A 12211-nucleotide genomic window follows, 5' to 3' on the forward strand; every position below is an offset into this window, starting at 1 on the left:
GTCGCAGCACGTCCCAGGTGCCTGTCTGGATCCATTGGCGACCCCGTGGCGGGATCAAGGTGGCTAGTGCAGCCGGTTAAACCGTTTATCCGATTGTGGCTTGGCCCCTTACCTGGGGTCCAGGGAAGTGGAGCAGGGGTCGTGCTGCCCATCGATGAGGGTGCCCCGTGCATGCTGAGCATCCACACTGTATGCTGCGCTATCGGCAGGCATCCCTCAGGGGGACCGATACACTGGCGGGGTAAGGGGCGGGAACCAACAAACACTGTGCGCCGACATGCATCTAGAACTCCGGCCGAGAACCTGAGCGGAGGCACTGCACTGGGTCGGCAACTTGGTGGCAGCAAGACACAGAGAGCCGCGCAGCGCAGCCGCAGCTGTTGTTCAGTTTGATGTTGGAGTCGCCTCGGGCTGCCGTTGCCTCTGGAACAAACAACAGCAAAACGCTGCATTCGAGTCGCGGCAAACCACGTCAGCCTTGCTAGAAGTGCCGCGCCGTCTGTGTCACTTCTTTCATCCTCTTGTTCGCATAACTACACGGTCATCTGCCTGCCGTCCCGTCACTTCCATCCCATCCCACCTCCGCCGGGCAACCCACGTCGATTCGCATCAGTCATCGCAGCCTACCAACCTTCGTCCGTCTCCCCCGACTCCGATATCCCCACCGGTCCACCGCTGCACGAGAGGGACATCCTTTTGCTATCGAACCTATTACGGCCGCCGTCGCTCGGCGTGCCCCTCTGAATATACGATGTGGCGTTTCTTCAGGCCACGCGCCAGCACTCTCGCTGCTCGGGCGCTCGCTCCGAAGGTCCAAGGCCAACAGACCATCGTCGTCCAGAGGGTCAAGGTCACAAAGTCTCGATTCAGGGCCAGGTGCGCACCCATCACTTCCGTTGCTCCATCGGACTACAGCTGACTTACTGCTAGGTCGTTCTTCCTCGGCGCAGGCATCTCGCTCGCCTGTTGGCAAATGTACTGGTCGACCGTCCTTAACCCATTCTTCCGACATGTCGACCGCGAATACGAGAGTCTTTCGGCCGCCGAGAAGAAGGCGCTAGATGAGGAGATGGATGAGGAGACCGAGCCTTGGTTTATTCCCTTCCCGTTTACGACGAAACAAGTCAGCCAGCCGCCGTACAAGGGCACCGACCCGGAGTGGCGACAATACGTGAGGATTAGCAAGGACAAGGAGCTCCAAAACCACATACGGGGTATGGATAATAGTCCGACTAGAATCGCGATAGATGCTGACTCTGGTGTACAGCTGACCTGGCCCACTGGGTGCGAAGCGCTGTCGAGAGGCACCCTACCTTGACGGCGAGGTGTGGCAATGTGGTGAACCTGCGGAGATACTGGCTGGACATAGATTTTCCATACCGTCCGCCGCCAGTATACTACTCTTCTGGGTACGTTGTGCTATGGCTTGTACCCTAGACATACCGACATGCTCCGTACTAACATGGCGCAGTTTGCTGATGCAGGACGACGGACTTTATTGGTCAACTCAACCGGTCGACTCTTTAACAGTCAACAGGCTGCGCAAGATTCTCTGGCCAGAAGCCATGACACTCTCGACATGGGCCTTCACGTCGGCCCTGGTGAAGCAGCACTTCGAGGGCATATCTCGCGCGCTCGGCTTCGAGCCTAGCAAGCCGATGTCGCCGTTCCCGTCATTACCAGGCGGCAATGTACAGCAGACCAAGTCTGAAGGGCCGCTCCCCTCAGCTAACAGACAGACCCCGGACGGAACTCCTGCAGAGAACGCCTCCCACGATGTCAGCAAGACTTCTGACTCACGACAATCGGGAGAACCCGAGAGCGGCGGCAGGACCAACTTCGTCAGGGACACAGCCATGTCTCACATCGAAGGCATGAAGCAGATCACAGATGGCCCTGCCCGCGAGTTCAGAAAGAAACTGGCACAGTCATGGAAGCCTACCCGATCTTACCCTCCGCGAGGCTGCATCCTGGTGTCCGGCTTTGTCGAGATCGAGCTGCCCAGAGGCTTCGTCGTTATTGACGTTTGGGGCCACTGGAATCCCAAGACGGAAAAGTTCGAACCCAGATCGACCTACATGATACTCAGAAGAATACAAATGAAGCAACAAGCCCCTGCTCGGGGCTGAGCAGACTATACAAAGGCATCTTTTTTGCATACTGGCGGCGTTGGGTTAGCGGTGAGCATTTTATTATCTTGGGGTGTCGTCGGCATCGGTTTGGTGGCATGAAAACACCAGCGATTATCCGCATGGGGATGGGGAGGTCTGCCAGACCTTTCCGGGGCTGCGAACCTGCATTCCATACAATGATGGAGTAAGCGTTCTTCTAATCATTATCAGAGATACCATAGATTGCGTGAGGCGGGACGGTTTCAGGGGTTCAAAAGTCCTCTCACAATTCCTTCCTCATAAATTTGCTCACGCCTAGTTTTCTTGGCTTCTACCGTGCGTCTCTGACTGCTGGTGGCATTTCATGTCTGTGGTCTTCTCCTGGTACCTCGACCACCCCCGCCCCATCCATTTCATACAGATGTCGCCCTTCCAGCTCTTTCACGCCTGTGTACTTTTCCGAAGTAACTTCGCCGTGCACCTCTGCCTTGGTTTTCTTCGCGTGGCGCCGATAAAACCAAACCGCCGCCAAAAGGGCCAAACCAGCGACAAATACACCAACTCCAACCCCGATGCCCGCAATCGCGCCGACACTGAGGCCTGAAGAAGGTTCATCGGGTTTGTCTGTTGATGTCTATGCCGGCGCGGTTGCAGCCGCAGTCGCGAATCCTTCACTCGTGCTGGTCGCGCCCTGGCTCGCGGAGCTTATTGTCGTTGTAGCTGTTGCCGCCGCCGCCGTCGTCGTCGTCGTCGTCAAAACCTGGCCCACGGCGTTGCCAACCGTCGCGGCAGGGAGCTTGAAGACAGCCGTCGAAGTGCTGCAGCACCGTGTCTTTTCCCGGTCCGATTCGCAGCAGTACTCCGCCTCCGCGCCGTACCCCTGCCGGTCACACTCCCACACTTGGACGCCGCTGCTGCGGAAATCGTAGGCCGAGGAGTTGTCTGGCGAATCTTGGTCTATGTGCCTATCAGCTTCGTCAGGTCTTGATGGCGAAGGCGTAGGGCTTCTTACTCAGGAGGCACTGCTTCGGGCACAGGTCGCTGGTCCATTGAGGGTCGGTACACGTCCCGCGGGCATAGCTGTTGCCGCTGCTCGATGTCGTGTCGTCGAGGAGGCAGAGGCCGTTGGATAGGCACGCTTTCGATGAGCCGCAGCACATGCTCACTGGGGCGGAGACGTTACATGGCACATCGGTGCTTTGTCTGCCGTTGGGAAAGTAGCAGAGGAGCTGGGCCGTGGCCAGGTGCAGTGCTGCCACAACGACGAGAGTGCCGCTTGTCAACATTATGGAAGCTGTTTTTCTGGTGCCAATGGAAGGATAAGGAACCAAATGAAAAGAAGTTCTGGAATCTCGGAACGTGACAGATGTGAAAGAGGATTCAGCGGCAGATTTAATCGATGGATGTTCACCCCGCACCAGCTTAAGGCTGGTGGGAATGACACCACGATAACGCTCTAGTTGGGTCTGGTGCGACTTCCGAATGATCCTTCAAGTTAATTAAAGATCAGACTTCACGTTGATGCAGGGATTCAGCAAGTCGACGGTCTGTCGTGGGCGTTTCTTGGCTAATTTGGTGGCTGAGCCCCCTTCCGACGCATGGCGCTAAGGCGGGAGAGGCGAAATCGAAGTTGATGCAGTCGCGTCAAGTTATATTCAGACATTTATCATCAATGAATGAGTTCCCTGCTTGTATCTTTTTATCTTTAATTGTAATACTTCTGTTAGTGACGACGAACTAACTGACGATGATTTTTACTGTATTGACAAAGAGTTTTGCTTGCCGGGAAGTTTGAGTTAGCCACCAGGGAATTATCTCCGATGATTTTCAACCTTGGCATATTTGATACTTCGATAAAGACGATAGCAGCAGAGAAAAAGATGACGAGGAGGAAGGATGATGGTAGAGGACGATGACAAAGGACTATGATGAACGGCGATGACGGACGACGATGATAACAACGATGACGATAGAGATGATAAAAGCGAGTGCACGGGAAACGCAGTCGCTTTCGCACCTATAAGAAAAGCAGGGGGTCTTATTAGGATATACGATTTACACGCGTGTGTGATGGACACTCTCCGGCTAGCGAAGCTTTTGACAAACTACATAGTACGAAAGAAAGATCATCTCCTGGGTATCACATCCAACTCCTTGCGCCTCCACCTCCTGGCTCCCCTTCCTATCTTCGAACTACCTGTCGCTGCTGACCTTTCTTCTTGGGGAAGAAGGTGATGCCTTGAAGTTTCGAAGCCGTTGGCGGCGCTTTCACATACTGATCTCCATAAAGCCCGACGCTTGGCTCAAGTTGACGTCTAAGAGCCAGCGCAGTAGTCGCCGGCAGACCCCACACAGAGTACCCCCTTGCCATGCTGCTCCTCACACACTCTCGCAAATGAGAGGTGAACCACTCTGCGCTCGGTTTGTTCTCGATACCCATCTCGCCAAAGAAGTCGTGAAAGTTGTCGATGTCATGGAGGCGACGGACATCGGTCGACAGCTGGAGGGCAGCCCCTTGGGGTGGCGCACCATGGCGATCGAATAGCTCATCCCGAACCTCAACCAGGCTCTTCTCATTGGATGGCCTGGCGATGCGCCGGAAAAGCTCGGAGAACATCAACAGGCGATATGACGTCCGGCTTGCCTCGAAGGTCTTGCGCAGGCGGAATGTCGAGACCTTGTCCGGTTCCAGGTAACTGAGTTCCACCCTGTTCGCACCCCTCTTGTCGAGCATCCAGACAACGTTCCTCGTGATGGCTTCTGTAATAATGGCTTTGCGCATCTTCTCCGTGATTGCTACGTCGCTGATGAGTAGATAGACGAGAAGATGGCCGAGATTGGGGCAGGCTTCCTTGGAGGTCTGGCCCTTCATGAAGTTCTTGATCTTGGCGTTCGCGGCTCTCACGAGCGATTCGTCGCTCGTGGCGAGGCAGAGAAGGAGGTGGTACAGATGGAAATAGGACTCTATCGCTTTCTCTGACGCATGGCGAAGGGTGCTTTTCCGGCTCACCTTGCCATTATCATAATCGTGTGACCGCCTTCTCAGCGCCGATTTTGCCTCAACTTGGTTGAGTCGTACCACAATGTCGTTCATGAAGGCTGCAAGAACGTCGACAGAGGACCGACTTGGCAGACTCGTCTTGCCTGCAATGGCATCCAAGACGGGAGGGACGTCCTCCTGGACGGATCTCCAGTGCCGGCGTGAAATGGGAAGCGGAAGCCAATATTGAAAGCGGAGGTTGTGGACGGATAGGCGAATGCCAAGATCGCGGAAGGCTGCTTGAGAGATCAGGTCAAATTCGGATTCAATTGAACGCTTCCCCTGGCCTGATACTTCGACTCCCACACCGAGCTTCGCGTTCTGGAAGTTCCTTTTGGAAAAGAAGCACTGCAGCTCTCGCAGGCGAATCAAGTCAAAATATGCGATAATTTTGGCGATCCTTGGCCAGGCGTGGGAGAACGCAATCAGCTCCTCAAAGTCCAGGTTCTCGAGGGTGTCCAAGATCAACTCGTCCGGCAGCTTGGAGAGGGTGCACTGAAGTTGCTGGTGTCTTTCTTGCTCCGTCTGGACGTCTTCGGTTGGGGGCTGCGCTTTCGTGGCATACCGGCGAAGTCTCCTAATATCCGCCTTGGTCTGCGTGCCGTCGAAATCGCAGCGGGAACAGACGAAAGTCTGCTTCATGGCCAAGCTCTCTTGCCGAAAGTGTTTGAGACCGTACTTTGCACCAGTATATATCTGCTCGACGTTCTCGCTGTTGAAGAAGCTGAGCATCTGGATAGCGATGCCCTTGAGGGTGTACGCGGGCGTATACCCCTCGGATGTGTTGAGAATGGACGCGCAAATGTACGAGCTGAAGACGTTGGGATGATTCATCTTCGTGTCCATCTTGATTCTAGGGGCGACAAGAGGGTATCGGTCTCCAAACTCGATGGTCATGTGGATCGGCATCCAACCCTCGGCCTGAACAACCAGGCAAGCTGTTTTAAGATCCTCATCTCTCGTGCGAAGAGAAATCCGAGGATAGGGTTCGCGCTGAAGCTCAGCGATATCCTGCAGAAGGCGTTGTCGGAGATGGGTCTGGGACGCCATGACGACAGCAAACGACGACAGCAGACGAAGATAGTGGACAGCGACGACGGACGACGACGATAGACGATGACAACTAAGGCAATGACAACGACGACAAAGGCAATAAAAGCGAGTATATAGGGAACGTCAACTCTTATGGGAAGTGTGGTCGGGATGTCTTTGGCGATGATCGTTGATGTATGGAGGGTACAGCCTGCTGAGGGGAAGATGGAAGACGGATAATGGACGCTCGAAGAGAAGTGGACGTTAAATAAGGGACAAAAACATTGAGGCCGCTTGTCGAAGGTTTGTTTTGTCGGCCTGTGAGTCGAATGGCGGCTGCTGACAGTGGAGGTCGTTTGGCCTCATCCACCTTGCGGGTTGATTGAGGCCTCAATGGGGCAGTGGCATCCTGCGCTTTGGTCCTTCCTCACGCATCTCCGCACCGCAATTTCTTCCTTGAATAAAAGATCAGCAGTTTCAATTGGATCAAGACACCCCTCTGGAAAGGAAACAGGCACCTCTCTGATCGGAAGCCTGCCTTTTCTTTGAGTGGAAAGGCAGCGAAGTACCGCAGCCGCAATGGATGTCAGCAAGCTGGATAGCCGACATTACTGACGCAATAAGCCAACAACACCCTGCACATGGGCGTCAAAATAAGCTTAATTGTCTTGCATCGTACAGCTGATTCCCAATTTGGTATCTGTGGTGGTGGCCGCGGATCATGGTTCTGCTATTGCTCGCTTCTCACGCCAAATTCGGAACAGCGGTCCGTTCTTGCATGTGGACTATCGCGTGTTTGATTCTCATGAGCTGAATTAAATTGCTGCTTTGAAAAGAGCCAGCCCCAGTGCTCATCGAGTCGTGATGCAAGAGATGTTTTGATTGATGCGGTCTATTCTCCCCCGTCTTTCTATGATAACTCTTTTCCCCTCCTAAGAGATTCGAAGATCGATGTAAGAGAATCTACATGGACAGATAATACACTGATCAGCGAGCGAGCTCGCCTGTTCGACTGCGAAACAAAAAAAATCAATACTCAAGAATTCGCATTTGCCTATTCCAGGCCGGGCAGCCAGGCTGAAAGTTGGCTTTACCATCGCCAACCCCACCGACTAGGGCCAGTTTAATCAGAAACTACAAGCACATAGTTTTAACTATCGTCCAATGATGTTAAGGTCAAACAAGCGTGTAAGGGAAGGGGGCCCAGCAGGAGACTTAGACATCAGAGGTAAGTGTCGGTCAGAGAACCAGGATAGCATGAGGTGAGTGTCGGTGAGCGCCGGTGGATCTCGGTAAGACTCGGTGAGAAAGTCTGCCTTCGGTCAGGCAGAATGTCTCTGTGCACGGACCATCCAAGCTGTTCAGGGTCTACCTCCCCACCCGCATCCCCCAGCTCTTCCCGCTTCCAACGTCACCTCGTCCTTCCCTCTTCTTCTTCTTCGTCTGGACCCCGGCACAGGACTCTGCTGGAGTCCTAGCAGGGCTTCATGATACCTTCTCTCAACATCAAGCATGCGCAGATAATCGATCTAGTAGACGCGCTTGCATTTCAATTCATTTCATTTCTGGGCCAAATGGTTTATTCCTCCCTTGACTTACAAGCAAGGTCGTGATACTGTATTGGTGGCTCTGCATGCGTGCGGACACTGCGAGCAACGACGACAGTGACGACTTCACTCACGATAATCTTCAAGGCATCACTCTCAAGGCTTTTGGTATGAACATACTCAATTCGTTAACTTTGCGATTTCCAGACAGTTCCTTTCAAAGGAGTTGGTCAAGGTTCATCATCTCCAACGCCCAGCGCCAAATCGATACCATCGTCACATTAGCCCAAACCGCCATTGGCTCAGCATGTTTGCATTGGCTGGGCCATTTTCATCAATACAAGTAGGAAACAGCAGGAATATCCGCTAAACGACATCGTCACCAACTCCAAACCACCACTCAATCCCTCAACGTCTTCCTCCTGCCTTCACCCCAGCCATATAAGCCAAGGCATCGTTCACTAGAGTAATGGTTAGTCGCAGATCCACTGATGAACACCAACAGGTGAGATCGTGAGGTGTGGGGTAGTGCTTACGTTGTGAATCGACCCTCTCTCGGCCAGCGAGGTACCACGTCTCGTTGACCCTGTCCTCTTCCCTCTCGTCGCCCAGACAGGGGAAGAATTGGACGTCTGTTGAGAGGGGAGCGAGGTCTGGTGTGCGAAGACGGGGGATGCGGGGTGCCCGTGGTGGGGGCGCTGCTTCGTAGGGCACCAGAGTGGGCTCCGGGGTGTCGTCGGGGAAGAGGATGAAGTCGTCTTCGGGTGCAGCCGAGAGGTCCTTGGAGTCGGGTCCATCATCGAAGCGGCGAGCGTCGTGGAAGCGATGAGCCCGAGAGAGATGGGCGTCGTGGTAGCTGCTTTGGTCACTCCATGACCCGATTGCGAGGAGGCTGCTCTGACTCCGGTCGCGTTTGTGCGATTTGCTGGTCCTCTGGGGTGTCCGGGGCTTCTTACGAGGTCTCTGGGTGCCGTGGGAGTACTCCTCGGTCATGTGACCCGGGAGAAGGCCGGGCAAGTAAGGTTCTGAGTGGAATCCGCGTGGCGAGGGTTGGTTGAGTGATGTTGGTGTGAGCTGACCGCGAGGGCTGAGGAGGGCAGGCGAGGTGGTGAAACGGTGAGGGGAAGTGTTGCCCTGCGATGACGCCATGTTGTAGTCCATTTGAAGCGAATGGCGATTTGGTGACCTGAGATGCGGTGATTTCGTGGCCTCTGAGCGGGATGAGAGGGTGACGGGTGCGAGTGCCATTGTTGGGTGAGTCCTGTCTACTGATGAGCATTGTGTAGTAGAGAGAGGAGAGTGTTGATTGTCATGATGGATGGTGATTACCTGGTGGTATATGTGGGAGTATGAGGAGGAGTGGTCGAGATGAGGTGGTGAGGGCCTCCAGTGAGGTGGGAAGGAAGCCCGGTGGAGGAGGAGGGGCAGCTCCAAGTGGTAGCTGAAGGGGATTGATGGTGTTGGGTGGTCTAGGCAAGGTGCAAAGTGATGGCCAAAGTTGGTTTTGGGTGCCAGGAGAAAGTTCTCTGATAAAAGTGAAGAAGCCAGAGGAAGAGGGAGAGGTTGAGGAAAGGAGGGTGGTGGGATGCCAGCGGGTTTTATGTGGTGAGTGTCCCTGCTGCGCACTCTCCTCGGCATGGGCCAATGAGAGAGCAGGATTCCACTCACCCCCGTTGAGCACCTCGACCCGACCCGACACAGCTTGGCCCGCACTACCCTCCTCTTCCTTCTGATAGCATCCAAGTTGGATATCATCACCAATTCGGTCTTTTGGAGTTCACCAAATCAATGCACTTGCTCGCAGGGTTCAGGAGACGTCGTTGGATGATGCTGGAAGCTGTTGGCGAGCCTTGGAGTAAGTATGTCGAGGCCAGCGGTGTTGATGGCCTCTTATTCTTTTCCGTTGTCAAGCTCGTCTTTGATACCATCCCTAGTACCTTTATGTGTTCTGGGGAGATGAATCATGCTGTCACTTCTTCTTTCACTCGTCTGGGTCGTGTGGCGTCTTCTTGGGGTCCTCGAAGAGCTGCAAGTCCGGCAGGTTCATTGCGAGCATTCCAAAACTCTTGTCTTTCCTTGAAGGGTCATATGAGAGAGATTCGAGTGATGGAATCAAATGGATGGCAATGCTCGTCAATTCTTGCATTTGATGGTGGTCCCGGATGAGCTCTGCGATGCGCCGTACGAAGTAGATACGGAAGTTCTCTTGTCATGTGACCCTCACACTGCACTCTTCCTCATTACCTGCCCCGTGCACCCTCCCGCCAAAGCTCCGTTGCCTCCCCAGCTTTCATCCCCCCACTTGCCTCTCATACTCGCCTCTTCTGTTCATCCTTCATAATCATCATCCCTCCTGCTCACCTAATCCACTTCCCTCCCTTCCAACCCTTCTCATCCATCGCTATCGATAAGACTATGCCCTGCTCCCCGAACCTATATCCCACCATCCAGTCATCAGAAGTCTATCAGGTCTCTCAGCAGCCCCTTCATCTCTGCCAATGTTACCTTGTCATCGTGCTTGATCTTGTCTGCCCACTCCACTATACCATCGTGATCCCCGAGCCTACTCCAGGCTTGCTCCATAGTTTCCTCCGTTAAGACAGCACCACTTCAAATGCTGTGAAAGCTACTGGCGCCGACGTCCCAGTCAAAGTCAGGCTGACGTCCCCCCTCCCACCTCCACCACCAAAAGTCCACTCTCGTAAAGAAGTTGAGCTTCTTGAGGCGCTCCGAGTCCCAGAAAAAGAGCCCAAAGAGCCGGCAGTTGGTCATGCGCAGGTCATTGTTGGCGAACCCGGGGAACCACTGGTACGCCCAAAACCATGCCTCTTCAGGCCCCTTGTCGGTGTCATCGGCGACTATGGATCGCCGCATGTGTTCTTTCCACTCTTCAGGCGTCCATGCCGTCACGGCTTTCTCAATGGGCAGGTCGAGAGTGTTTAGCTCATTGCATTTGTCGACGGCATCGGAGAACCATACGTAGATGTCGCCGACTCGGTTGTAGCTGGCATAGCGTGGTTGCTGCGGAAGAGAGGCAAGGAGCTGATAGAACTTGGTAGCAGGCGTCATGGAGACTTTATAAAGGAACTTGATACCGAAGCACAGGAGTCTGGCTTGGTTTTGCTTGATGTGGCATTCGCCCCGCTCCAAGTTGGGCGGGAGGATGGGGCCGGTCCAGTAGACCACTTGTGCTCCGTTCATGGGGCCGCAGTGGTGCTTTGATAACGCTTCCAGCTTTCTCAACTCCACGAGAGCATGTATTGCTGGAGGCGCAAGTCAGACATAGTGGGGATTCGACGGGGAGATGTTGCTTACGGGGTCCAATGACTGCAGCTGCGAGATAATCCCTCACGGCGACGAGCTGCTCCATCTCCCAAGGCGAGAGGTAGTCAAAGAAGTGTGCTCTTTGGAAGTTGACGACGTCAAGATTGAACCGCACGACTTCTGGATCCTTGAACAGGTTGCAATAAACCTCGAAGCGGTAGAGTGCCCGTTGGAAGCGGGCTGTTTCCAGTGCGGAGGGTTGATCCGCTACCGGGGGAGGTTGTGGCCAGTCTCGGCGGTCGCTTGCGAGGCCTACTTGTTCTTTGGTGAGACGTTGCAATGCAAAGTCTTGAAATTTGGTTGTGAGATGAAGAGTGCATTTATGCAGATCTGATAAGGCGGCTCCGTCGGCGAGGCTAATTTTGTGAGGGATGAGCGGTCGCTCTTTAACATATTTATCGCTATACTCAACGACAAGATTGTGGTCTTTGGCATCGAACTTTGAAGACTCTAGGGCCATGATTGTGTCGGGCAAAACTCGTCGGTCGATCTCGTTTAGAATGACCTGACGGCATGCTGAAGGGGCGCAACGAAGCCATGTTGGAGAGGTGAGGGCTGCATTTTTGAGAGAGCTGAAATCCGGGAGATGGGAGAGCACAGAGACCCAAAGCTCATCTGGAAGTGCGCTTCTCATCGTTTCGGCCCTCATCGTTTCTCAGATAACCCGTGATAGATGTTGCGATGAGTCCAGTCAGACGGCGAGAATAATGAAATCAACCAAAGCTTGGGAACTTCCAAATTTGGCCAAGAAAAAAGAGAAAATGAAGTATGAGAAATAGTGCAATGACCAAGTGCCAGACTTAATGATTTAAAGAAGGGGCTGGCAGCATGTGAAGTGAGCGGGGCTTGGCACGGTGTCGTTCCTCTGCTAAAGAAGTCCGTCTTGTGAAGTTGCGCCAACGGAGCCCCTGATTGACATGCACTGTCGGGATTGTGGAAATCAAGCACCAACTGAGCGGTAAAAGTTACCCTTGGGCCGTTTGGTCTTCGTTCGCGACTGCAATATGTACACGAAAGCAAGACGAGAAATGTGAAAAAAAGAGGGCAGATAAGCCGGGCATTTGGAAGAAGTGTCGTCGTAGGATGGATGATACTGCGCCGCGCCTGACCTCCCGCGTATGGGTCAAGTCCGCGACGTGGAGGGCCGTGTGGGTACT

At 53.9% G+C, this 12211-nt stretch overlaps 5 protein-coding genes across 5 annotated transcripts; 1 reads left to right on the top strand and 4 right to left on the bottom strand.

The window, feature by feature from the left end:
- Positions 1-751: 751 nt before the first annotated feature.
- COL26b_004632 (uncharacterized protein) lies at positions 752-2129 on the top strand (the record flags this gene model as incomplete). Its single annotated transcript, XM_053177503.1, has 4 exons — positions 752-876; positions 931-1214; positions 1268-1409; positions 1538-2129. 4 exons carry the CDS (start codon positions 752-754, stop codon positions 2127-2129), a joined length of 1143 nt encoding a protein of 380 aa, XP_053038617.1.
- A 959-nt stretch (positions 2130-3088) lies between these two features.
- On the bottom strand, positions 3089-3397 carry COL26b_004633 (uncharacterized protein; the record flags this gene model as incomplete). The annotated part of the gene is made up of 1 exon (XM_053177504.1): positions 3089-3397. One exon carries the CDS (start codon positions 3395-3397, stop codon positions 3089-3091), a length of 309 nt encoding a protein of 102 aa, XP_053038618.1.
- Positions 3398-4293: 896 nt separating this feature from the next.
- COL26b_004634 (uncharacterized protein) lies at positions 4294-6201 on the bottom strand (the record flags this gene model as incomplete). Its single annotated transcript, XM_053177505.1, has 1 exon — positions 4294-6201. The coding sequence occupies one exon, from the start codon at positions 6199-6201 to the stop codon at positions 4294-4296; it is 1908 nt and encodes a 635-aa protein (XP_053038619.1).
- A 1937-nt stretch (positions 6202-8138) lies between these two features.
- On the bottom strand, positions 8139-8891 carry COL26b_004635 (uncharacterized protein; the record flags this gene model as incomplete). Its single annotated transcript, XM_053177506.1, has 2 exons — positions 8139-8191; positions 8267-8891. The coding sequence occupies 2 exons, from the start codon at positions 8889-8891 to the stop codon at positions 8139-8141; spliced, it is 678 nt and encodes a 225-aa protein (XP_053038620.1).
- A 1449-nt stretch (positions 8892-10340) lies between these two features.
- COL26b_004636 (uncharacterized protein) lies at positions 10341-11514 on the bottom strand (the record flags this gene model as incomplete). The annotated part of the gene is made up of 2 exons (XM_053177507.1): positions 10341-10993; positions 11046-11514. 2 exons carry the CDS (start codon positions 11512-11514, stop codon positions 10341-10343), a joined length of 1122 nt encoding a protein of 373 aa, XP_053038621.1.
- Between the last annotated feature and the right edge of the window lie 697 nt (positions 11515-12211).

Source organism: Colletotrichum chrysophilum, assembly GCF_026319265.1.
Source record: "Colletotrichum chrysophilum strain AFK26 chromosome Unknown scaffold_28, whole genome shotgun sequence".
NCBI lineage: Eukaryota > Fungi > Ascomycota > Sordariomycetes > Glomerellales > Glomerellaceae > Colletotrichum > Colletotrichum chrysophilum.